General features: G+C 43.2%; 1 protein-coding gene across 2 annotated transcripts in view; it reads left to right on the forward strand.

The window, feature by feature from the left end:
- The window catches only part of ARHGAP44 (Rho GTPase activating protein 44), a 203141-nt gene that overhangs the window by 105044 nt on the left and 70355 nt on the right, over positions 1-27742 (forward strand). For both annotated transcript variants that reach the window (XM_015118630.3, XM_002800295.4), the window contains exons 2-6: positions 163-202; positions 1924-2028; positions 14388-14464; positions 21290-21401; positions 25122-25198. In XM_015118630.3, the coding sequence (XP_014974116.1) occupies positions 163-202; positions 1924-2028; positions 14388-14464; positions 21290-21401; positions 25122-25198 (411 nt within the window). The remainder of the gene's footprint in view (positions 1-162; positions 203-1923; positions 2029-14387; positions 14465-21289; positions 21402-25121; positions 25199-27742) is intronic.

A 27742-nucleotide genomic window follows, 5' to 3' on the forward strand; every position in this document is an offset into this window, starting at 1 on the left:
AAGTTTCCTAGTAAATTCTAGTTTTATCTGTGCTCTTCTTAAATGTTTCTGCTACTCATGTCTCTGTTTTTCTGGTACCGCCTTAATTGAAGAGATTGGGGAGTAATTATGAGGCTCTGTTGTTAGTTTTCTTACTGATATATTTCTCAATGTTCTTTTTAGGGCTGAAAAGACGGAAGTTTTGAGTGAAGACCTTCTTCAGGTAAGGCGGCCATTGACACCGGCTCACAGATACCAGAGATATACGGGAGGCTGAGGCAGGAGAATTGCTTGAACCCAGGAGGTAGAGGTTGCAGCTAGCCAGGATCGTGCCACTACACTCCAGCCTGGCGACAGAGCGAGACTCCATCTCATTAAAAAAAAAAAAAAAAAAAAAAAAACCCACAAAACTAAGCCATCCCCAATGCAGTTCAAACTGCTCTAGCTGCTCCTTACAAACTGTTGGGAGAAAAGTTTTTTTATCTTTTAGGACTGTACTTTGCATGATGAATACTGGTTTGGGTTAAGCTCTTTCAGGAGAGGTTTAAAGTCATTTCACCACGGTTAGCCCAAGGGTCCTGGAGTCTGTGATCCCGGCCCCTCCAGTTCTCCAGCTTTAAAAGTGATCTCTCATTGTGGTTTTGATTTGCATTTCTCTGATGGCCAGTGATGATGAGCATTTTTTCATGTGTCTGTTGGCCGCATAAATGTCTTCTTTTGAGACGTGTCTGTTCCTATCCTTTGCCCACTTTTTGATGGGGTTGTTTGATTTTTTCTTGTAAGTTTGTTTAAGTTCTTTGTTAGAATGGCAATCATTAAAAAGTCAAAGAAACAACAGGTGCTGGAGAGGATGTGGAGAAATAGGAACACTTTTACACTGTTGGTGGGACTGTAAACCAGTTCAACCATTGTGGAAAACAGTGTGGCGATTCCTCAAGGATCTAGAACTAGAAATACCATTTGACCCAGCCATCCCATGACTGGGTATATACCCAAAGGATTATAAATCATGCAGCTATAAAGACACATAGATGTATGTTAATTTAAAAAAGTAAAAGGAACTCGGCAAACTTAACCTCCGCCTGTTTACCAAAAACATCACCTCTAGCATTGCTAGTATTAGAGGCACTGCCTGCCCAGTGACACATGTTCAACGGCTGCGGTACCCTGACTGTGCAAAGGTAGCTTAATCACTTGTTCTTTAAATAGGGACTTGCGTGAATGGCATCACGAGGGTTTAACTGTCTCTTACTTTCAACCAGTGAAATTGACCTGCCCATGAAGAGGCAGACATGAAATAATAAGACGAGAAGACCCTATGGAGCTTTAATTTACATACATCTATGTGTCTTTATAACATGTATGTTTATTATGGCACTATTCACAATAGCAAAGACTTGGAACCAACCCAAATGTCCGTCAATGATAGACTGGTTTAAGAAAATGTAGCACATATACACCATGGAATACTATGCAGCCATAAAAAAGGATGAGTTCATGTCCTTTGTAGGGACGTGGATGAAGCTGGAAACCATCATTCTGAGCAACCTATCGCAAGAACAGAACCAAACACCGCATGTTCTCACTCATAGGTGGGAACTGAACAATGAGAACACTTGGACACAGGATGGGGAACATCACACACCAGGCCTGTCATGGGGTGGGGGGTGGGGGGAGGGATAGCATTAGGAGATATACCTAATGTAAATGACGAGTTAATGGGTGCAGCACACCAACATGGCACATGTATACATAGGTAACAAACCTGCGCATTGTGCACATGTGCCCTAGAACTTAAAGTATAATAATAATAAAAAAAAGAAAGCTGCCTCTCCGGGAGTGCTTATCTTCATGGAAACATGAGTTGTGATTGTCCCCACCCACAATTCCTCCTCCCCTGACCTTGCGCTCTCTCAGTGGCACCACCCGCTCTTCTCTCTGCAGGTGGAGAAGCGTCTGGAGCTGGTGAAACAGGTGTCCCACAGCACGCACAAGAAGCTCACCGCATGTCTGCAGGGCCAGCAAGGGGCAGAGGCTGACAAGCGCTCCGTAAGTGCCCTCCCAGCCCCGGGGAGCTGAAATCTTGCCTACTGAGGACAACGGTCCTACTCCTGTGACCCCCCTGGATGTAGCTGTTTATGTAGCTGCTTACGTGCCTGAGAATTGACTCAGCAGCTCTACCTGCCTGTTTTCTGTTTTCTGTGGACTGACAACCCTCCCTATTGTTCTCGCTCTTTAGCCCAGCCTGAAGCATCCCCTGCCCTCCCCAGGCAAGGTGAGGTCCTCTCCCTGTCCTCCCCAGATTGGAGCAACTGGGAAGACGGGCGTGCATGAGATCTCACCTCTAGGGAAGTTTTATCCTTGATGGATATCTGAACCCCGATTCAGCTCATTCATAGATTGCATTTGCCTCAATAGCATCTTAAGATCTCTTGGAAAAAAAGTATATTGTGGTTTTAGAGGTTACAAGTGACCTATAAAGGCCCTTGAAAATTGTTTTCGCTATAATGAGACACAATAAAAAGAGCCTGCTAAGTAAAGCTTCTCTAATGCCTTTGTCTATAAGCCACATTAGAAATAACAGGCATTGTATAATGCGATTCCATTTCAACAGTCCTGGGCATGAGCAGCCTCTGTAGGTTTACCTTCCTCTTGACCCCATGCCTCTCAGCCCCATCAAAGATTAAAAGATATTCTTAGACATTCACTTGGCTTTATTACAAGGGATATGCAATCTAGGCTTTCTTCCTTCTTCCTTGAGTTTATAATCTACACGATTGGTATCTTTTAGACTTTTTTCTTTTTTTTTGACTTGCGGTTATTTCTGACTTCTGCATCCCCTTGGTCCCCCGATACCCTCGGCTTATGTTAGCCTCATTTCTGTTGGACTGTCATGTAATGTGCCACAATACTTCTTCCCAGCAACTGCTGCAGTGCAAAAACCTGCTCTGCTTGCCCTACCAGTCATTTCTTTCTTTTTTCCAAGCCCTGGTTTCTTCTTTCTTAATATTCCCAGCAGGAATCATTTGTGTGTGTATAAATAAAACTTTCACAGCTCTGAAAGATATCTATAGAAATAATTCTGTACGTATCAGGAATTCAGCAAGGGGAACTGTCTGAAGGGAGAGTTTGCAAAACGACTTTGGGCATGAAACCCTTTTATCAAACCCATATCTAATGGGGGACTCCAGGAACGGTTCCGGATGGGGATGCTGGAGCCAAGCCTGCCTTTCATCTGTGTCCTTTTTTTGTTGTTGTTCCAAGAGGCACCATTTTTAAAATAACTGGTCCAAAGTACAGTATGTTTTGGTATCGAGAGTATCATCTGAATGTTACCACCAGAGGCTTGAATTTGGCCTCTGGTGTTGGTAAGCGGATTAGTACTAACATTATTTTTCTGGGATCAGATGAATTTACCTGGATTGGTGACGTTTTCACTGAATTGAGAATCCCCAGTAAGGGGACATTTGGGTCCCTGAGTGATCTGATGTATAGTTCGTGGATAGAACATTTGAGGTATGCCAAAGGCAGATCAGGAGATGATTGCCAAGGAGAGAGAGTTATTCATGCTTCCCAAGAGAAGAGGACAGGCCACATCACCCAGAGGGCCACAGGGGAAGCTCCAGGGTTGGTCAGGAGGTAAAAGAGAGGACCGTGGGCCAGAGCCTTTGTTGTGGTGTCTGCAGCAGATATAGGATTGATTAGTTTGAATTATTAAGGACTATTTCTAGTTGTCTGGGACCTGACCTCCCAGTCGGGTAATTAGGGCAGATGGACAGTGGCCTGGAGTATGAGAGCCCCTTAGAGGAGGTTGTTGAAATGTGAACTCTAGATTAAGCTTGCATTTAAAAAGCATTCTGTGGGTGAGTTGTTTACTATTTCTAGGAATTGCCTAGTCTGGGAGGGGCAGTCCCTTCAGGATCAGCAAGGGTCCAAGATGTTGTCAAAGCATCTGAATACAGAAAATAAAAAAAATGGTTAATAACTATACTGCTTCCTAGAGACTTGAGAAAAAGGCACATAATTGCCTCACTTAACAAAATGTCTGATGTAGCCAGTTCCAAGGTTTATTTAGCAGCTTTGGGTCAGCATCTATGTGACGCTTGGGCCTCCATTTACAACTGTAATGTGGCTGCTGCAGCTCCATGCATCACATCTTCACATAACCACATCACAGGCAGGAAGTGGGAGGGCGCTAAGACCATGAATTAATTTCATGTATGTTTCTCTAGCGGCAAGGGAGGCTGAGAAGGTGAATATGTATCCAAGATAAATGGGTTTGCTGTGACTGGCCATGATTCACCAACTAGGACATACTCTATCTGGCTTCTCTTACTAGAGAAGACACACAGTGGTTGTTATCAGGCTCTGAAGGCTGCAGTCACGTGCATGCAGTGATAAACGTGTAAACTGGGAGAAGTCTGCAGTGGAAGTAGGTGCCCAAGCACTTATAGGTCAGTGATTTCACTCTATGGATTTTTTTTTTCTTAAAGACAGAGTCTTGCTCTGTCGCCCAGACTGGAGTGCAGTGGCGCAATCTTGGCTCACTGCAACCTCCACCTCCCAGGTTCAAGTGATTTTCCTGCCTCACCCTACCGAGTAGCTGGGAACTACAGGTGCGTGCCACCATGCCCATCTAATTTTTGTATTTTTGGTAGAGACAAGGTTTCACCATGTTGGCCAGGATGGTCTTGATCTCTTGACCTCGTGATCTGCCCGCCTAGGCCTCCCAAAGTGCTGGGATTATAGATGTGAGCCACTGTGCCCAGCCTCACTGCATGGATTTTAAGTGCTTGATTTTGTCAATGATTTCTTATGCTGATCCATCTTTCCTTGTCATCATATGACTGAATAAATGGTCTGAAAGTCAAAGAGCCATTTAAAATATGAAACAATCAAAGAACTGTGGGAAAAAATTTCCAAACTCATTTTTTTTTCAGTTTTTCTCTAAACACATTAAGAGATGTGATAGGAAACATGACATTTATAAATCACCTCAAATAGTGAGATGCATATCCAGTTCTTTGTCATGAGTAAGTAGAGAGATATGTCAAGATTGGAGCAATTGGTGAGAAGGAAAAGAAATAAAATGAAAAGGATCAGGTAAAGGGAAGGTGGGGTGGGAGGGAGGGAGTGAATGAACAGACGCTGTCTTGGGAGTTAAATGTTGTGAGAGGGTCCAGAGATGGACAATCACAGGGAGAGTGTGGGTCTTGGAATCTCAGGTTCAGAAGAGACTTTATGGGGATCCATGCAATATTCTGCTTTTTATTTGAGCACATGTAAGTTGCTACTTGAGCACATGTAAGTTGCTTTTTGTTATTTCTCTTTTAACAAGCTCAGTAGCTCTTTAGTTGTGTGTTCCAACTCCTAAACTTTTGTCATACCACTTTTAAAAGTTTTACCCCGAGAGCTGTGGCTGCCAGCCAGATGTGGATAGGCATACAAATGGGATTTTGTTGACGTTATCTCAGTGAACAGAGAGAACATTATTGTCTTGTGGGTACTGAGTACAACTGGATTCCTTATGTGGGATGAAGAATAGAAAGCATATGAATTACCTTTCCATGTTGCCATCTTTTTTTATTTTTATTTTTATTTTTTTTTTGAGATGGAGCCTTGCTCTGTCGCCCAGGCTGGAGTGCAGTAGCGCCATCTCGGCTCACTGCAATCTCCGCCTCCTGAGTTCAAGCGATTCTTCTGCCTCAGCCTCCCGAGTAGCTGCGATTACAGACGTCCACCTCCACACCCAGCTAATTTTTGTATTTTTAGTAGAGACAGGGTTTCACCATATTGGCCAAGCTGGTCTCGAACTCCTGACCTCGTGATCTGCCCACCTCAGCCTCCCAAAGTGTCGGGATTACAAGCGTGAGCCACCACGCCCGGCCTCCATGTTGCCATCTTTAGTCCTGGATAATAACTAGTTAGTTCCTAGGTTTCCAGGACTCTTAATATAATGAAGATGTTTAGTTTTTTGAAGTCCTTGCATTTCTCATTAGGAAGTCATGCCCAACAAATAAAGTGCTACCGTGTGAAAGTGTTTCTCCACCTTATTCAGCAAATATTTAGAAAGCACCAAGTCTGCCATGCAAGGCGGTGTGTATGCTAAGTGCTGAGTCAGCTGAGCAGGATTTCTGTGCTCCAGAAGCTCACCACCCAAGGGGAGACAGGCATCATACTCACAGTGCATTTGCTACTCAGACCATGTCTTAGTGCTGAGAAGAAGCGCTTGCTAGGAATTAAATAGTGGGAGGTTTCCGTGAGGAAGTGGCCGTTAAGGACAGGTAAAAGGTAGCAGCACCAAAAGGGGTAAACACACTTCTCAGACAGGGAGCAAGATGTGCCGGGTTCCGAGAGATAGGAAAAAGTTTAGCTGTAGTTTTATTTTTATTTTTATTTCTTGAGACGAAGTTTCACTCTTGTTGCCTAGGTTGGAGTGCAATGGCACGATCTCGGCTCACTGCAACCTCCGCTTCTCGGGTTCAAGCAGTTCTCCTGCCTCAGCCTCCCAAGTAGCTGAGATTACAGGCATGTGCCACCACACCCAGCTAATTTTTGTATTTTTAGTAGAGACAGGGTTTCACCATGTTGACCAGGCTGGTATCGAACTCCTGACCTCAGGTGATCTACTCACCTCAGCCTCCCAAAGTGCTGGGATTACAGGTGTGAGCCACCACACCTGGCCAAGTTTGGCATTTTTGAGAAAAATAAAGGTGGCCAGAGTGACCAGACTGTAGAGAATGGGGAAGATGTGGCATGGGGCGGGACTGCAGAGGACGGGATCACGCCTTGTAGGGCATGGTGAGGGTTTGGACTTTATCCCTAAGAGTAGAGGAAAGCCAACATTTTAACAGGGAGAGACATGATCAGATTTGTTGAAAATTGTATGAATAAAGGACTCACGGGTGGGACCATGGCAGAAGTGAGGCCAGTTACACAGAAATGGGAACAATTTCAGTGAGATGCAATGAGGACCTGAAAAGGGAGAAAAATCAGTGTCCATGGTAGATCCTGGAGGTAGAGTATCAGGGCTTGATAACTGAGTGGATGTGGCCATATGAAGAGGAGAGAGGGGTTTCATGGTCTCTACCCCAAGTGACTGTTGAATCCATTGGAGCTGCTGAGATCACCTCGGGAGAAAATGCAGGTGAGAAGACAAATGGCTTTTGAATCAGGAACCCCAGGAACTGCAGCATTTCACACTCTACCAGGAGGAGGACCCAGCAAAGAGGGCAGAACAGTAGAGAATGGTACTGTAAATCCATGCACTTGCTCATCTAAATCCCAGACACCATTCTTTATTCTCTCCTTTCCATATGCCCCATGTCTAGGCTGTCAGTAAGCCCTGCTGACTCTTCCTCCAGAGAATTTCCATTTGGCTTCAACATTTACCACCCTAGTCTAAGCAGCTGTCAGTTCTTTCTGAACACAGTGACTCCTATCACGTCTTCCACCCTAAACCCTTCCCTCCTGCTTCCTCTTCCCTTCTCTGCAACCGCAGGAACCAGTGTTTGAATTGGAAATCCAGTCACGTCACCCTCCTGCCTAATCCTGCTCCAGGATTCCCATTGTAGAATAAAATCTGAACTCCTTGTCTTGGCCCTTGGACACTATGTGTCTTCTACCTGCATCTCTGAGCTTGGCTCTGGGCTTCCTTCCCCTCTGTCATCGTTCTTCAGCTGTGCTCACCTGGTACTGAGCATGCCTAGCTCACTCTCCGCTTCAGCCATTGTGCTTTCTCTATCGTCCGTAGGGAATGCTCTTATCCAGCATTTCAAGCCAGCAACCTGTTCAGTTCTCAGCTCAGATGTCACCTTTTCAGGAGGCTTTCTTGACCACCTAATGTGTCTGCTTCCTCACTCACCCTAATCCCATCTCCGTATTTTATTTTCTTTATAGCACACATTAGTATCTGAAATCACTGTGATCATTTCCATCATTGTGATGGGACCAGGGATCTTGTGTCCCCATCAGTTCTGTTCTCCGTGCCTAAGAAAGAACCTGCCATGACAGGACAATGATACAAGTAGATGTGTGTCGTGAATGGATGGTCTGTGAATATTTTAGGCACAGAACTTGCCTACCACACTAGCATGCCCACCACACTAGCATGCCCTTCCTCTTCTGTAACAGGCAATTCTGAGGTTAAGCTCTGCAATCTGACCACCGAAGGGTGAAGCCCAATTCTGTCGCTTCCTAAGTTAACCTGAGCTTGGGCAAGTTCATTACCTCATAAGCCTTAGCTTCTTCACTTGGAAAGTGGTCAGAATCATAACAATTCCCTACCCAGCAGAGTTGTTTGAGAGGTCAGTGAGGTAAAGCATGTACATGCCTTGTACAATGTTAACTTAAGTAAATATTAAAGAAGTGTAACCTGGTGCTGTTAGCAGTGGCCCACTGTTAGGCTGGAGTGGCTGTTAAGAACCATTGAGACCAGAGCATCAAGCCTGGGCTGTGTGTCTTGTTGGGGCTGAACCACAGAAGAGCTGGTTGCCTGGGCCTGGAATTAGAGGACAGTAGACAACAATTTTCAGAGATAGGGAATATATGAGAGAGAGAGAGAGAGAAAGAGAGAGAGAGACAGACAGAGACAAAGAGAGAGAAAGAGAGAGAGAAAGAGAAAGAGAGAGAGAAAGAGAGAGAAAGAGAAAGAGAGAGAGAGAGAGAGAGTGTGTGTGTGTGTGTGTGTGTGTAGGAATGGGGTGGATATTAGAATGAGGCTTATTGTCTGGGTCATCCTACAAACTGTGTTGCTTATGCCCAAGATAATTTTAGAGAGAATAGTTAACTCAGACATGTCAGATTGACTATATATTGAAACCCTGGGACAGTCTGTCTTTCCTTCCCTTAATTCTTAAGGTTCTATCTGAACTCTAGAGCTAGGGAAAAAAATTATTTTCATAGCTCCTGTTTGTCTCTGAAAGTCACTGGCCAGCATGAAGTTTGCTAAGATCTTTTTACCTGGACACTAATATTTACCAGGGATCGGGACTGGCTGTGTCAGTATGGATCCTTGGTACTGGAGGGAGAATGATTTTGGGAGCTTTTCTAGATCTTTCAGCAATTTAATTCTTCTAAGACTGGATATCCTTTTTAAAGAAAATTTAATTAATTTATTTCAATAGGTTTTTGGGGAACAGGTGGTGTTGGTTACATGAATAAGTTCTTTAGTGGTGATTTCTGATATTTTGGTGCACCCATCACCTGAGTAGTGTACACTGTACCCAATGTGTACTCTTTTATCCCTCACCCCCTCCCACCCTTTCCCCTGAGTCCCCAGAGTCCATTGTATCATTCTTATGCCTTTGTATAAGATTGGATGTCATTATACTTGAAATGGGGGCGACCAAAGTGTGAGGGAGAAAGCAAACAGGGTCTCAGTTAGAAGCAATCTTAGGTTATATGAGATTACTACAATGCCTGCCATTTCTCGAGCTGTTAATGTTCCTTCACCTTAGGGAATCTTTTTAGAAATAGAAATCATTTGTAGTCTGTTGTGGATTACAGTTCATTAACTTCTTCTTACGTACTGTCTTTGATTATGGGGTTACACTTACCCCCTTTTGTTATGAAAGTAATATCATCTTAACGCATTCCTTTCTTTTGTCATTTGGTGACGTCCTTGTAATTTCTAGATTCTTTTTTTTTTTTTTTTTTTTAATTTGAGACAGAGTCTTGTTCTGTTGCCCAGGGTGGAGTGCAGTGGTGCGATCTCAGCTCACTGCAACCACCGCCTCCTGGGTTGAAGCGATTCTCCTGCCTCAGCCTCCCGAGTAGCTGGGATTACAGGTGCATGCTGCCACACCCAGCTAATTTTTTGTATTTTTAGTAGAGGTGGGGCTTCACCATGTTAGCCAGGATGGTCTTAATCTGCTGACCTCATGATCCGCCTGCCTTGGCCTCCCAAAGCGCTGGGATTACAGGTGTGAGCCACGGCCCCTGGCCAATTTCTTGATTCTTAAAGCATCTACACAAATAAAAACTCATGTTGATTTTCACTAACTTACCCCCACCTTGGAATCCAGGCTCTCAAATTCACCTTAACATCTCTCCTAGAGTGACAGTTACACCATTGATAGGATACTTGAGTAAATACATTTTCTCATCTTCATTCAATGATCTGTGTAGCCATTAAAATAAAAGAACAAGACAGTTCCATATGTAATGATAGGAAATGATATGAAAGGTATCTATCTCTATGTGAAAAGGAAAGCAAGGCACAGAGTGGTGTGTAAATTGAGTATGCTAACGTGGGGAGAAATACTAAAAGCAGACGCACACATGTATGTATAATTGAATCTGCTTAGAATATTTATGAAAGGATACACAAAATCTGGTCACTGTCACGGTCTCTGGTGAGGGGAATGAGGTGGTTGAGGGATGAGTGAGTGTGGGAGAGACTTTTTACTATAAATCTTCTGGCATCTTTTAGTTTTATTTATTTATTTTTTTGAGACGGAGTCTCACTCTGTCATCCAGGCTGAAGTGCAGTGGCACGATCTCGGCTCACTGCAACTTCTGTCTCCCAGGTTCTAGCAATTCCCCTGCCTCAGCCTCCCAAGTAGCTGGGACTACAGGGGTGTACCACCACCCACGGCTAATTTTTTTTGTATTTTTAGTAGAGATGGGGTTTCACCATATTGGCCAGGCTGGTCTCAAACTCCTGACCTCATGATCCACCCGTCTCGGCCTCCCAAAGTGCTGGGATTACAGGCGAATTAATTCTTTTACTATAAGAGATATGATAGAGAATTGAGAAAGGGCAGGAGGGAAAGGTTATGCTCCTTGTTAAAATTAAAAAGCACATCCGTTGAGAATTCACTTAATTCTGTCGTCTCTGCTACCTAAGAGGATCTCAAAATCATTAGTCCAGGTGTTAAATGACTCAAAATGAGAAAATGTAGCTTCCTTGGCTCAGGAGCAGGCTGCCTCCAGCCCTGTAACTCCAAACTGTGTTTTCCAGTCGCACTTTGCAGAACGGTTGCTTGGCTGTCCCCTTTCCATCCTCCCTCCAGAAGTCCAATCAACCTCATGTTCCTCCAGTGGCTGGTCTTGTCTTGTTGATCTTGACCTTCATTCATTTGGTCACCCTTGGGTACAGTTTTCTGCTCTACTCACTGACAGGATAATCTGGCTAGTCTTTTTCCATAGTTGGAAAAACTCTACTTACCTTCTGGTAGATGTATTTCTTCAAAGGATGTCAACTCTTGGACTGTCAGAAGTCCCCTTTACTATAGGCAAATCCTCTCTGTCCAATTTCAAAAAGATTCGAAAACGCTGAAGTCTTGCCCTGATGGCAGGTCACAGGACTGTGAATGTTTAACACAAACCAAAATGGTCTTTTTATGTGAGCTCATCAGTCCTATGATTGTACCATCTGACATTCAAGACGAAGCGTCTTCACTGACTTGTCACTGGGACATTGTAGACACTTGCAAATTAAACCTGGTTTCTCAAGCATGGCACTATTGACATTTTGAGCCTAGTAATTCTTTGTTGGAGGAGACCGTTCTGTGCATTGTAGGATGTTTAGCAACGTCCCTGGCCTCTACCCATCAGATGCCAATAGCATCTCCCATGCGGTACCAATCAGAAATGTCTCCAGATGTTGCCAAATGACCCCAGCGGGACAAAAATCACCCCTGGTTGAGAACCAATACCATAAGCTATGCCCTCTCTGTGAGGCTACAACTGGAATATTATGCCTGCTTCTCTGAAAAACACACTCTGTTTGTCTACACTTATATAACACTTCTGTGACCACATGTGTGGGGGGATTTTCTCCACACACCAAGCCGTTCTCCAACTCTCTGAACACCAGCTGTGTGTCTTGCAATTTATTCTGACACTGTATACCTGGAGTTAGTGTCAGATCTCACAGGTTAAGGACTCAGTCCTACAAGACTGCCCCTACTTAGCATGTCAGTTGCAAATCTAGCCTTCTGCTATTTCTGATCAACCAGCTATAAATTAGGGGTTCTGCAACCCCCTCGTCAGGTTTGATAATTTGCTAAAATGGCTTGGAGAACTCAGGGAAACACTTTAGTTGTATTTATCAGTTAGGATATTATAAAGGATACAAATGAACAACCAGATGGACAGAGTAACCTTAGGGCAAGGTATGATGATGTTTATTGTTTATCTTCACCATTAGAAGTAAGTTCTGTGGCTGGGTGTGGTGGCTCACACCTGATATCCCAGCACTTTGGGAGGCCAAAGCAGGAGGATTGCTTGAGCCAAGGAGTTCGAGATCATCCTGGGAAACATAGTGAGACACCATCTCTACAAAAAATTTAGAAATAAAATTAGCCAGGCGTCGGGGTGCGTGCCTGTAGTTGTAGTTGCTTGGGAAGCTGAGGCAGGAGGATTGCTTGGGCCCAGGAGCTGGAGGCTTCAGTGAGCTATGATTGCAACACCGTACTCCAGCCTGGGTGACAGGGCAAGACCTTGTATCGAAAAACAAAACAAAACAAACAACAAAACAAAAGAAAAGAAAAGAAAGAAGGAAGAAGAAAAGAGAAAGAAAAGAGAAAAGAAAAATGTTCCATGAGAACAGTGTCTGGTTTTATTCATCACTGGTGTGGTGCCTGCCCTGCATAAATGTTGAATTAGTAAATGAATTATAAGTGGAAACTCTCTGTGTGTTAACACCAGGAGGCTCTGGGCTGGGTGTAGTTCAGTCACTTTCTATTTGCAGAACTACCTTTGTAGCCATGTAGACTGGAAGACCTGAGAAGGTGCTAGTGGTTCTTACCTTGTTTTTGTTCTGTCTGTGTACTGGCTGATCTTAGTTCAGAAAGGAGAGAACTCTTTGATACTTAGCATGGGGAACAGGTCATGCTAAACTCCTATCACAGCTTGTCTGTCCCTCCCTGTAACATAAAATGTAGCACTTAAAAGTGTACAGTGGTTTTAACAGGCTATTTACCACCACTATCTAGTTCCAGAATGTTTCCATCATCCCCAAAGGAAACCACATACCCTTTAAGCAGTCCTTCCCCATTTTACTCACCCCTGCAGTCCTGTGACAAGCACTAATCTACTTTCTATCTCTGTGAATTTGCTTATTCTGGATATTTCATTAAATAGAGTTACACAATATGTGTCCTTTTGTGTCTAGGTTATTTCATTTAGCATGATGTCTTCAGGATTCATCCATATTATAGCATGCAGCATTCCCTTTTTCATGGCTGCATAATGTTCCATTGTATGGACATACCACATTTTGTTTATCCATTTATTCATTGGTGGACATTTGAGTTGTTCCCCCCTTTTGGCCGTTGTGAATAGTGTTGCTCTTCACATTTGTGTACCTCTTTTTTGAACATCTGTTTTCAGTTACTTTGGATATATACCCAGGAGTGCAATTGCTATACCATGTGATAATTCTGCTTAACTTATTGAGATACTAAGTACACTTTCACAGTGCTGCACCAGTTTAAACTTCCACTAGTAATGCATGAAGGTTTATGCTCACCAATCCTTATTTTTTTTGTTTTGTTAAGTATTAATATTATTATAGCCATTTTAGTGAGTGTAAAGTGAGACCTTGATTGGGGTTTCCCTAATGACTAATGAGGTTAATTATCTTTTCATGTGCTCCTCAGCCATCTATCTTTTTTGTAGTGTGTCTTTATTTTGGTGCTTACTCTTTCTGGGTTGTAATTGCATGTGAACACTTTTCTCTCTCTTTTTTGACCATAGCTGCCTCATTTATTTATTTATTTATTTTGGAGATGGAGTTTCAGTCTTGTTGCCCAGGCTGGAGTGCAATGGCACCATCTTGGCTCACTGCAACCTCTGCCTCCCAGGTTTAAGCCATTCTGCTGCCTCAGCCTCCCGAGTAGCTGGAATCACAGGCATGCGCCACCACACCCAGTTAATTTTTATATTATTAGTAGAGACAGGGTTTCACCGTGTTGGCCAGGCTGGTCTCGAACTCCTGACCTCAGGTGATTTCCCCACCTCAGCCTCCCAAAGTGCTGGGATTACAGGCATGAGCCACCGCACCCAGTCACTGCCTCATTTTTAAAATAAGGCAAATACACTCTTTAAGAGATATATTATTTTTGGAAATTAAGGCATTGCTCAAATCTTTGTTAACATCATTTTAAATTTTTCTCATTTTTCCTTCTTGCCGTCCTACCTCATTTTAAAATGCAGCATGTTAGCCTTAGGCTTATTTCCCAAAGTGGCAAATACAATTCAGTTCTCGTTTTCTGAATTTTGACGTCTCTAAGTCTAACCCATCATGGTACACTATGAATTTCTAGGTTTAAACCTATTTTAAAGTCAGCTTGTTTCATAGCTGATAAAATACCTCGGCAAGTATTTGACTTCTTGCTGTTTTAGATGCAACAGATGAATATGGAAAGTAGCTTTCATTACACCATTTGCTTTCTTTTCAGAAAAAGTTGCCTTTGACAACACTGGCTCAGTGTCTGATGGAGGGGTCAGCTATCCTGGGAGATGACACACTTCTTGGGTAAGGTGACACCTTGCGTGGGTTGGCGCCAAATCTAGGTAAGTCCCCATCTATGCAAAGGGGACTAGACCCTCTCAGGGAAGCACCTGAATTCTCACTGGGGACTTCGGTGGAAAAAAACGAAAATGTTACCAGTGGGAAATCAGAACTCTTGGCTCTGAAGTCGTATTGTCTGTGCAGTGAGGCAAGGCCCAAGTAGAGAGATTAACATGAAACTGGTGAAGGACAATTGAAATCCCTCGGGCCCTAGCAGAAGCAAATATGAAACCTCTCAATTCAAATGTCAGAACTTACAAGATTCTCAGAAAAGCAGCCCTTGCTCATGTTGAGCTTACAACAAAACAAACTGAAAATAGAATCGTCATGAGAGAGCATCAGCAGACACAATCAGTAGGAGAGTCCGTACCCTGAGAACTAAAAATAATAGAACTGTATGGAAGAAAATAAAAAATAATTGTTTAAATGGAAATTTTAAAATTAAAAAAAACAGAATCCTTGACAAGAGAATCAAACAATATTAAAAAAGAATAGGCAGGATTGAAGGCCAACCAAAGAGAACTTTCCAAAATTATGCTGAAAATGTTAAATGATCTTTAGTCGAAAGAAACTGAAGATTATACACAAATAAAGAATCACTGAACTTGAAAACAGATGTAGAGCCGCCACCCAGAATGAAGAGAATGAAGTGCAGAGATAAGGACGTAGGCATTCTTAAACTGAGAAACATGGGTGATAGAATGCAAAAGCTTAACATTCCATCTAGTGGGCATTCCTGAGGAAGAAAATAGGGAGAAGGGGAAGTTTGTGGTTGAATTTTTCTTTTCCAGATTTAAAGAAAAACATGTCTTTAGGTTTAAGGAGCACAAAATGATTTGATGGAGATCAACAAGAAAAAAATTCATCCCTGGACATATTGTAGTAAGACCACAGATCATCAACAAAAAAGAGAAAAATATAAAATTGACCAGAGGAAAAGAAGATCATTACTATAAAATAGCAATTAAACTGATAACAAGCTATGTATTCGTCAGCCACAGTGAACGCCAGGAGATAATGGAGTAATGTCTTCAAGTATTGAGCGAAAATATAAGAAACTTAGTATTCTATGATAAAATAGGAAAGAGTAAGGATATTTTCAGGCAAAGATTTGAAGAAGATACTACCTACATATTCTCACTGAAAGGGCTAGTTAAGGCTATATGAAATAGATTACATCTCTTTCACAGAAATAGAAGAAAGATGAGAAGTACAAGTACCAAGGTAGGAAAAAAATTGTGTTGTAGGAGAGGAAACTTTTTTTTTTCTCTCGAACCATCTTAGGTTCTTTGGTTGGGCCCTGAAAATTAGATTGACAAAAGGTAGATTAACAAGAGAAAAGCAAATAGATTTTATTAAAATGTGTAGCACATACACATGGAAGAACTCAGGAATTAGTAGATCAAAGGATAGTTAGAACATGGGCTTACGTAGACTTTTTTTTTTTTTTTTTGGAAATAGATTCTTGCTCTGTCACCCAGGCTGGAGTTCAATGGCACAATCTCGGCTCACTGCAACCTCTGCCTCCCGGGTGCAAGTGATTCTCCTGCCTCCACCTCCCAAATAGCTGGGATTATAGGCGAGCACCACCACGCCCAGCTAATTTTTGTATTTTTAGTAGAGATGGGGTTTCACCATGCTGGCCAGGCTGGTCATGAACTTCTGACCTCAACTGATCCACCCGCCTTGGCCTCCCAAAGTACTGGGATTACAGGCATGCTTATGTAGCATTTTAACAAAGAACAATGTTTTTTAGAGATGTGACAAGACAAAAGAGAAGGACTTTAAGTTTCTGTGGTGACAGAATCAGTATTTCAAGCTCCTGTATTGTTTGAAAGGAGGATAAAGTTATTACATTTAAATTTAATGTCCAAATAGTAAAAAAATAAAATAAATTTAGTGTCAGATATGCATGTTAGAAAAGTAAGACTAACCACAAAAAGAATAGAAATAAGATATATAACTTTCAAACTAACAAAGGATAAAAAGGATAATTAAAAAAAAATACATAGAAGGCACTACAAGAGAAAAAAAAACAAAACAAAAAACAAAAACACATAATAATTGGAAAACAGAAAATAAGGGTGGTAGCAATCATTGCATATATCTCTGCAATCGTAAGAGATATAAATGGAATAAACTCAACTGTTCAAAGAAAATTTCAGGTGGACAGACGTGAAATCCTGTTGTATGGTATTTCCAAGAGTCATGCGTGTAATACAATGACACAGCAAGGTTGGAAGTAAAGATGACAGATTGAACATGCATCTGATTTTCTCTCCTTCCAAAATCCACTAAAACTACAATATGGAGATTTTTTTTTTTTTTTTCTTAAAAGACATAAACCCACAATGGCAGGAAAAAGCAGAAAGACAACAGCAACACAGTTTTGTGAGCTGTAAAGCATATGAATGACTGGGAACTAACCTGTCAAGTCCCCAAAAGCTGACTCCCAAGCCAGAAGTAGATATGCAAAGATCCCATGTAAATTACATCAGGTAATGCTTAGAGTCGTCAAGAACTGGCACCAGGGATCTCTGGAATAGTGGGTCTTTGGGGGTGGAGTGGGTGCTGAAACCCATGAACGTGGTTGAAAGCTTTTCAGTTACCACTTGGATCACTAAACCCTGCCCCATCCACACGTCTAGGTGGCTGTCATCCCCCCTCTCCCACCTGGGCAGAATTCTCTAGAGGGGATAAGAGAGCATCTCTAGAATGGGGGACTCTCGGTACAGTGGAGTGTATGGGTACCATTCAGTAAAGAAGAGGCTTGAGTGATCTAATGTGTACTGGATGTGGATGCTGGTACTCCTCAGCCCTCTTCTTCCAGTCATGCAGCCCCCAGGCCTTTATCCTCTAAGCAGGAAATTCGAAGAGGCTTCTCTGGGGAATCAGATTAGTCCAAAAGGAAGGACCTAAAGATCTGAGGACGTTGGAGAGGGTCAGTGCCTCAATAAGTGACCCAACCAGATCTTTCTACAGATGAATTCACATACTCTGAGCTTTTTAGTCTCTGCTCTTAAATATAGAGAGGCACCAAAGATCATCAGACATCTGAGGAAATTCTCTAACCTGAAAGCTGGAGACCAAAACAATGGGGTGGATAAAATGCAGCCTGGAAGAAACAGAGATTGTGGAGGGGAGGAAAAAATGTTAGGAGAACAATCACTTATGTTTTCAAGTGGTAAGGGAAGATAATATGTCCATGAAATGAAAAACAGAATGTTAATGCAAAATGTTTATGGGCAAGAAATACCCTGAGACCAAAAGCAAGCTTGTAGAAATGAAAAAGTATGACAGAAGATCTGAAATTCTCAGTAGGAGGTTTAGAAGATAAATATGAAGAAATCATCCAGATAAGCAAGAAGACAAAGACACAGACAATAGAAAAAATTAGAAAATTCGAGGACCAATCCAGGAAGTCTTATGCCCGAATAACAGGAGTTCTTAGAAAAGGAGAGGAAGGTATAATAATAAATAATCCAACAGCATTTTCCAGACCTTGAGGACATGAGTTTCTATACTGAAAAGGCCCGTTGAGCTCCCAATACAATGGGAAGAATTAAGTTTTTGTCACAGAGCTCACCATCATGTATACTGGTGACAAAAGATTCTACAACCTTCTAGAGGGAAAACATGTCACATACAGAGGATCAGAAATGTGAATGCTTCCAGACTGAGCAAAAGCAGCAATGGCAGATAGAAGATTCTTAAGCAGTGCCTTCAGGATTCTGCTTCTGAAGGAAGCATGCTCAGCCTAGGAGTTCAATATTCTGCCCAAGTGTCAATCAGTGAGAGGTTAGAGGAGAATGCCATGACATACGTGGCAAAAAAATTGACTTCCCATCTATTCTTTCTCAGCAAGCTAAAGCAAGACAGCAAGATGTGTCCTTGGTGAGGGAGAGACCAAAAGACAGGTAGACCCAAGATAACAGAATGCCCAGCACAAGACAGAGGAAGAGAATCCCAGGGAATGGTGAAGAAAGATGCCAGGAAGACAGATGTGCCTTAGGGATAGAGGAAAACTCAGTCCGCATTGAGACAGGTCCAGGAGGGATTAATTCAAGAAGATGAAATTCATTTACATGATGTATGGTTCAATATTTTTTTGGTAATGTTTTTAATATATAACCGAAGAAACAAAATTAGCACACAAAACTCATAAATTTGGTGTTTATCACTGCTTAGGATGAGGTTTAATTTTTTTTAAGTAAGTTAAGCAAATTTTGGTTCAATATCTTGACAGACAAATTAGGAAAGTGGCGAAGTATTTTGAATTCAATTGGGTACATAGAAAACAAGCAAGCCAAACAAGGCAATTATTAATTCCAGGGAGAACAAATAAGAGTGCGGGGAAAACCAGTAATTATAGTATACTACCCAGATTAACTCCAAATAATATGAAGTCAAAGTGTAATATAAATAATAAGCATCTATTAATATAAATAAAGGGAAGGAGGGGAAATGGAAACATAGCTAAATTCTCATTTTCTGTGATGTCAATAGCTAATATTTAAATTTTTAAAATTAAGTAGTATTAGAAATATGGAATAAATACCAGAAAACCAGATATGAGACACCATTAAGCTGGGCATAGTGGCTCACGCCTATAATCCTAACACTTTGGGAGGCCAAAGTGGGTGGATTACCTGAGGTCAGGAGTTCAAGAGCAGCCTGGCCAACATGGTGAAACCTCATCTCTACTGAAATACAAAAAGTTAGCCAGGTGCAGTGGCACGCACCTGTAATCCCAGCCACTCGGGAGGCTGAGGCACAAGAATCGCTTGAACCCGGGAGGCGGAGGTTGCGGTGAGCCGAGATCGCGTCACTGCACTCCAGCCTGGGTGATAGAGCAAGATTTCGTCTCCGAAAAAAAGACATCATTAAAAAGATGCAAGGATAAAAAGTACACCTGGGCACTGACGTTTGCGGCAGATAGGAAAAAGAGTGAAAATCTTCATTCACACACCTATGTATATGAAGTTCCTACAAATAAATAGATCCTAAAACAAAAATAGCCAAGGAATATGAACAGGCACTTCACGGGACAGGGATATTCAGTCTTACTAGCAGTCAAGGAATGTAAATTAAAATCAGAAGGAGATAATAATTTGTATCCACTAGTTTGGCAGAAATTAAGACACCTACCAAGATCAAGAGTTGGCAAGGGTATAGAGCAATGGGAACTCCCATTTGTGCTAGTGAAATTTTCACACATGCAAAAAGAGACAGCACAAGCATATTTACTGAAGCGCTGCATGTAATAGCGAAAAACTTGTTTGTGGGACAGCTTGACATAATGGTGGTATATTCATAGAGCAGAATTCTCCATTGCAAAATGATCTAAATCTACACGTACCAACATGGGTAAGCTCCAAACATAATGATAAAATAAAAACGCAAGGCTGCCTGTAGTCCCAGCACTTGGGGAGGCCGACGTGGGTGGATCACCTGAGGTCAGGAGTTCGAGACCAGCCTGGCCAACATGATGACACTCCATCTCTACTAAAAATACAAAAAATTAGCTGGGCTTGGTGGCAGCCTCCTGTAATCCCAGCTACTTGGGAGGCTGAGGCAGGAGAATGGCTTGCACGTGGGAGACGGAGGTTGCAGTGAGCTGAGATCGTGCCACTGCACTCCAGCCTGGGCGACACAAGTGAAACTCCATCTCAAAAAAAAAAAAAAAAAAAAAAAAAAAAACAAGAAAAAGCAAGTAGCATCAGGATATGTTCAGTGTAAAACCATGCATGTAGACTGAACTAAGCAAAGCAGCAGTATTAATATTGTATGGGGACACATACATGTAGAGTAAAAATGTGAAAATATCAACAGGAAAGGAATATCTTCACTTTAAAAAAGCTGTTACCTCTGCTCATGCTTTGCTGAATTGTAAAAACTGATTTTGTTTGTTTGTTTGTTTGAGGCAGGGTCTCTCTCTGTCACTCAGGCTAGAGTGCAGTGGCGCTATCTCGGCTCACTGCAGCCTCTGCCTCCCAGGTACAAGCAATTCTCATGCCTCAGCCTCCCAAGAAGCTGGGACTACAGGCATGCACCATCACGCCTGGCTCAGTTTGGTATTTTCAGTACAGACGGGGTTTCACTATGTTGCCCAGGATGGTTTGTAAAACCTTTTTACTTGAGTTTCAGTTAACGTGGGTGCCAGACAATGAGAGAATGGTCTGTATACAATTTGGGTAGAAATTAACATCTTTGAAATAGCATATTGTGTCATCTGGGAAGATGGCATTCAGGTCTTTCTGTCATTTGCTCATTATTAATCCACTTTTGGAATTTTTTTTTCATTGGATAATTGTCTATATATCCCTGTACTAATTACAGTTTCATGGCTTAGGAGTCAGGATTTTCTTTCTATCAGAACCTATTGAAATTGAGTTTTTGCTGTGTATTTGAAGGTGATGGTTTGTTACCAGGCAGATTTTAGCTATCCAGTGCTCTTCTCAGAGAGAGAAGCATCTGTTTCTCAGCATGACTATTTTTAGGCATGTGAATTCGACATGTGTACCTGTTTTCTCCATGTCTCTCTTGTGTTTCCCCACATGTCCCCTTGTGCCCCAGGCACACAGTGAGTGACACCTTTTGGAAGCATTGATTATTTCAGAAATGCAGAGAGCTGGAGCAGGTTGGCCCAGGGGGAGCCCTGGAGATCAACCAGCTTATTAACACTGACTTGCAAACCTTGACAAGTAAGCTAGGAGGTGAGGAGAGGGTAACGCCAGTGAAATGTTGTCTTCAAGAGTATTCACTATTTGTTTCCCCCTCGGGTTACAGGAAGATGCTGAAACTCTGTGGAGAGACAGAGGACAAGCTGGCCCAGGAGCTGATACATTTTGAATTGCAAGTTGAGAGAGACGTGATTGAGCCCCTGTTTTTGCTGGCCGAGGTAAGCAGCAGGAGTGAGGCCGGGCCCGAGTGAGCAAGGAGGTACCGAGTAGGAGCCTCTCAGTCATTCTATTTCCAGCTTTCTACTTCTGTCCCTTAACCTTCTCCCCGATGTTGTTTTTCATCAGGGATTCTTAACCAACCACACGGTCAAGATTCCCAAATATGTCGTTTCAGCATTTTTACCCCTTCTCCCACCCATCCTCTTCCCTGCAGGCATTCCTAGAAGTAAGGTGGAAAGCTGGCAGCTTACCCGCTTCCCCACCCACAGCCTCGACTGTCTTCACCCCCACCCTCCACCCATCTCAAGTCTTCAGTGATGTGAACAGCAGCCACTCCTTACTAGGATTCTGGGGGACCAGGCGTAAGAGACTCTCTGAAGCCTCTTGCAGTTTATGTTTTTTTTTTTTTTTTGAGATGGAGTCTCGCTCTGTCTCCCAGGCTGGAGTGCAGTGGCATGATCATGGTTCAGTGCAACATCTGCCTCCCGGGTTCAAGTGATTTTCCTGCCTCAAGCCTCCAGAGTAGCTGGGATTACAGGCACCCGCCACCATGCCCGGCTAATTATTGTATTTTTAGTAGAGATGGGATTTCACCATGTTGGCCAGGCTGGTCTGGAACTCCTGACCTCAGGTGATCCACCCGCCTTGGCCTCCCAAAGTGCTGGGATTATAGGCGTGAGCCATCGCACCCAGCCGCAGTTTATGTTTATACAGGTTCCTTCTCTTTGCACTTTAAAAGACACTCAATTAAACTGTTAATTATTATTAATAATCAATGATTAATTAATTAGTAATTATTAATAACAATTTTACAATTATTTTTAATTGGTCATCTGTTAATAGATTGAGCATCTCAAACCTGAAACACTCCAAAATCTGAAGTGTTTTGAGTACCGACATGATTCTCAAAGGAAATGCTCATTAGAGCATTTTGGATTTCACATATTCGGATTTGCGATGCGCAACCAGTAAATATAATGCAAATATGCCAAAATCCAGACAACTCCCAATCCCAAACATTTCTGGTCTCAAGCATTTCAGATAAGAGACACTCCACCTGTATAAAATCTAACCAGCGCTATCCCCTAGAACCCTGTATGAGTCAGGGTTCTCCAGAGAGACAGAACCAATAGGATATATGAAAGAGGGTTCTCCCCTATTAGGGGGAGTTGGCTCACATAATCACAGAGCGGGAGAGCTCCCATGATAGACCATCTGTAGGCCAGGGAACCAGAGAAGCCAGTAGCATGGCTCAGTCCAGACACCTCAGAACCCAAAACTCAGTCCAGGACCTCGGAAGCTGATGGTGCAACCCCGAATATGAGGTGGAAAGCCATAGAGACCCCCATTAAATGCCAGAGAACCTGGAGTCCAATGAGGGGAAAAGGTATCTCACTACGGGAGAGAGGGAGGGAGAGAGAGGGCAGAGAGCAAATCCTCCTTCCACCTGTGTGTTTCAGCTAATTGGATGGCCCCGCCCCATTGCGGGTGGGTCTTCCTCCCAGCCTGCTGATTCACACATTGGTCTCTTTTGGAAACACCCTCTCAGCCACACCCAGAAACAATGCTTCACCAGCCTTTGAGGCATCCATCAGTCCAACCAAGTTGACACCTAAAATTAACCCTCGCAGACTCCCTACCATGATGGAAATATTCTCAGTCTGTGCCGTTTGATAGCCACTGGCCTTAAGTGGTTTTTGCGCACTAGTGCGATTCAGGAACTCAATTGCTTAGTTTCTTTAATTTTCGTTAATTTAAATTTAGAATTTCATAGCCACGTGTGGCTAGAGGCTACTGTATTAAACTGCATTGCCCTAGACCCTGTCTGGCTTCCTCTCTGAATCACATCCAGCACCTCCACGTCCCCTGACATTCTTTCTGGGACAGAGGTGTGGGCCAGTGATTACTTATGGACATGAAAGTATTCAAGGAGAAAATCCTGGATGAGGTGCTTTGGCACTGACCAGCTCTTGGCTTCTCAGGTCATCTCCTCGCCTGGAGCATTCATGAGATCCCCTCTGTGCCTCAAAAGGAGGGTCCTGGCTCTGGCCAAAGCCTGAAGCAAACCAAGGAGCAAGTCCAGTGTGGGTGCTGGCAGTCACTTGGCTCATTCAAGATACCCAGTGGCCCCCCAGCTTAGCTTCGGGGCTGGCTGGTGACTCAGGTTGTCCAGGCACTTCTCCTTCCTATTGGAAGTTGTTACACGCGGAACATGACTCATCCCTGCTCGGGCGAGTGAATAGAAAGCACTTCAGAGAACTCTGGATTCTCCTCGAATTTTTTCCTTATATAAAAACCGCAGCCTGAGATGATTTTAGTTCAATTTTCGGCCAATTTTCGTTTTGCATTCTCACATCCTGCCCTACTTTTGCTGGGCCCGGAACCAAAATCCTGCACTGGGATGTTCAAGTGAAGCCATTTTTAGAATGAAAAATATAAAAAGAGCATCCACATACAACCAAAATGGAAGAACTCGTAGCCGAGAAAAGCCATGATGGCAATGTTTATTCATTATTGACTGGAAAAGTCTTACTTTATTTCTATAAATATAAACATTTGCTTCCTTTCTTTTTATAAATAGAGAATCTGTATCCTAGATGCAGCCATAGCCTCTCCACGTTCTTCCTCCTTCAGCTGTCCGTTTTGCCTCAGGTCTGTGTGTCAGACATGACTGCGTGGCTCCCTGCATTTTTTCCCACTTTTGGCCTTTCTGGAAGTGAAGAGGGATGTGGTTGAGCCCTGTTTTGTTTTGTTTTGTTTTTTTTTTTGGTGGTGCCAAGGTGAGGGCAGGAAAGTGGCCAGGCCTGCGTGAGCAGAGAAGCACAGGACCTATGAGGGGGTCTGGGTTGATGGAGAGCCTGGCTGGTGTCCAGCAGAGATGGAGCAGAGTTTTTAGCTCAGGAGAGGGCATCATTAATTTCATCTGATGTTGGTCAAAGGGTGCTAAGTTGCCTTTAATGTAAGAGGAGTAAATTCTGGAGACCTGATGTGTAGCACTGTGTGGTGATAGTTAATGACACGGTATTGTAGACTTGAAATTTGCTAAGAGGATAGATCTTAAATGTACTCACCATCAAAAAAAGAAAATAGAAACTATGGGATGTGATGGATATGTTAATTAGCCTGAGTGTAGTAATCATTTCACAATGTGTGCACGTGAAAACATTAAACCGAACACCTAAAATATATACAATTCCTGTTAGTTTGACTTCAGTAATGCAAAAGGGAAAAAAGGATTTCATCTGAAAATAAGGATTGAGAGACCTCTAGTAAACTTGTTGGGTGACTGCCAATAGTTCTTTAAGACTTGTTCTAAGGAATAGTTCTTTTTTTTTTTTTTTTTTTTTTTTTTTTTTTTTTTTTTTTTTGAGACGGAGTCTTGTTCTGTCACCCAGGCTGGAGTGCAGTGGCATGATCTCGGCTCACTGCAACCTCTGCCTCCCGGGTTCAAGCGATTCTCCTGCCTCAGCCTCCCAAATAACTGGGATTACAGGCGCCTGCCACCATGCCCGGTTAATTTTTGTGTTTTTAGTAGAGACAGAGTTTCGCCATGTTGGCCAGGCTGGTCTCAAACTCCTGACCTCAGGTGATCCACCTGCCTTGGCCTCCCAAAGTGCTGGGATTACAGGAGTGAGCCACCGTGACTGGCCAGGAATGGTTCTTAAAGAATTTATCTTGAGCTTCAGTTTGATTGTATCTTTTATGTCCTGTAACCACAGGTGGAAATCCCAAATATTCAAAAGCAGAGGAAACACTTAGCCAAGTTGGTGCTGGATATGGATTCCTCACGAACCAGGTAGAATCTCTTTACTTTCTTTTTTGCTTCTTTGAAGGGACAGTGGTCATATTTTGGGCGGGTGGGTTTTAAGCAGGCGAGTGTGTTTTCATTCACCAAGTTTTTCTTGACACCTAATGTGTGCCAGGCCCTGGAGGTAATCATAGTGAACTCGAGACACTGGGTCCCTGTTCTCATGAAGGCTGCAGTGGAGTTTTGGAGGTAGACACCAGGCAAGTGAAGAAACAAGACGGTTCTAGAAAGCTACAAGTCGTTTAAAAAATGTAACACAGGGAGGCCGGGCGCGGTGGCTCATGCCTGTAATCCCAGCACTTTGGGAGGCCAAGGCAGGTGGATCACAAGGTCAGGCGATCGAGACCATCCTGGCTAACACAGTGAAACCCTGTCTCTATTAAAAAACAAAAAAATTAGCCGGGCGTGATGGCGGGCGCCTTTAGTCCCCGCTACTTGGGAGGCTGAGGCAGGAGAATGGCGTGAACCCAGGAGACAGAGCTTGCAGTGAGCCGAGATTGCGCCACTGCACTCCAGCCCAGGCGACAGAGCGAGACTCCGTCTCAAAAACAAAACAAAACAAAAAAAGGTAACACAGGGTAGTTTTGGAAGGGGATGATGGTGAAAGGGAGCAACAGCATTAAGGGTAAAAGAGAAAAAGCTTTTTTGAGGTCGGTCACTTTGGTCTTACACTTAGATGATGAAAACTTGGCAGCCGTACAGAGATCTGGTACAAACCATCTATGGCAGAGGGCACAGCAAATTCAAAGGCCTGTTCAAGGCACAGAAGGAAGGTCGGTGTGGCTGGGGTGGAAGGAGCAAAGGGGAGAGAGGTAGGAGATGAGAGCCAGGAGGTAGGATGAATGCTATGTCCTGTCCATAACAGGAAATTTCGCATTCTGGGGATTCACCTTTTCCTGAAGCTAATAGTGTGGGTATCTCCTTTCTGTAGCCTTTCTCTTAACTTGAGTCCTTTCAGAGAGCAGTCAAGTACCTATAGTGCTGTTCTTCCACACCCATCTTCCACAGTCCACCAGAAAATTCCTGTAGTAGCAGGCGGGTGCCAAAGGCCCTGAGACGGCATTGCCTGTGGCTGTCAGAGCAGGAATTGTGTACATATGTCCTTTTATTTTATACAGTGGGGTATGTGTATATAAGTTGAAAAAGGCAGGTGCATGAGTATTAATATGGAAAGAACTATTTGGTTCTCCCTTAGGTTTTTCGTAGGCCAACTTTATTTTTTAATTTATTATTTATTTATTTATTTATTTATTTACTTAGTTATTTATTTTTGAGACGAAGATTTGCTCTTGTTGCCCAGGCTGGAGTGCAGTGGCATGATCTCTGCTCTCTGCAACCTCTGCCTCCCGGGTTCAGGTGATTCTCCTGCCTTAGCCTCACGAGTAGCTGGAATTACAGACACCTACCACCATGCTCAGCTAATTTTTGTATTTTTAGTATAGACAGGATTTTGCCATGTTGGCCAGGCTGGTCACGAACTCCTGACCTCAAGTGATCTGCCCACCTCAGCCTCCCAAAGGGCTGGGGATTTTTTATTATTTAAAAAAATTTTTTTTTTTTTTTTTTTTTTTTTTTTTTTTGAGACAGAGTCTCGCTCTGTGGCCCAGGCTGGAGTGCAGTGGCCAGATCTCAGCTCACTACAAGCTCCGCCTCCCGGGTTTACGCCATTCTCCTGCCTCAGCCTCCCGAGTAGCTGGGACTACAGGCGCCCGCCACCTCGCCCGGCTGGTTTTTTGTACTTTTTAGTAGAGACGGGGTTTCACCGGGTTAGCCAGGATGGTCTCGATCTCCTGACCTCGTGATCCGCCCGTCTCGGCCTCCCAAAGTGCTGGGATTACAGGCTTGAGCCACCGCGCCCGGCCTATTTTTAAAAATTTTGAGACAGGGTCTCACTCTGTGACTCAGGCTGGAGTGCAGGGATGTGATCATAGCTCACTGCAGTCTTGAACTCGTGGGCTCAAGCACTCTTTCTGCCTCAGGTCTCCCAAGTAGCTGGGACTACGGGCACTACACCTGGCTAATTTTTTAATTTTTTGTAGAGACAGGGTCTCACTGTGTTGCCCAGGCTAGTTTCAGACCCCAGTGTAGGCCACTTTTAATCATCTTCACATCTCTTTTTCATTTTCTTGAAATAAAGAAACAGAATATATTTGGGCAGACCGACGTAGCATACAGAGTTCAGAATGTTAGATTTCAAGGTTCAGATCAACTATTTTCTAGATATGTGACCTTGGTCAAGTCACTTAATCTCCCAGAATATCAGTTTCTTCACCTGGACACAAGGAGTAACATTCGTGGGTGGCTGTTTTGCGTATTACTATCACTTCCCAAGTGCTTTATAAAAAGAAGCTGAGGGCTGGGCACGGTGGCTCACGCCTGTAATCCCAGCACTTTGGGAGGCTGAGGCGGGTGGATCACAAGGTCAGGAGATCGAGACCAACCTGGCTAACTCAGTGAAACCCTGTCTCTACTAAAAATACACAAAATTAGCTGGGTGTGGTGGCAGGCACCTGTAGTCCCAGCTACTCGGGA

This window comes from Macaca mulatta, chromosome 16, assembly GCF_049350105.2.
Source record: "Macaca mulatta isolate MMU2019108-1 chromosome 16, T2T-MMU8v2.0, whole genome shotgun sequence".
Classification (NCBI taxonomy): Eukaryota; Metazoa; Chordata; class Mammalia; order Primates; family Cercopithecidae; genus Macaca; species Macaca mulatta.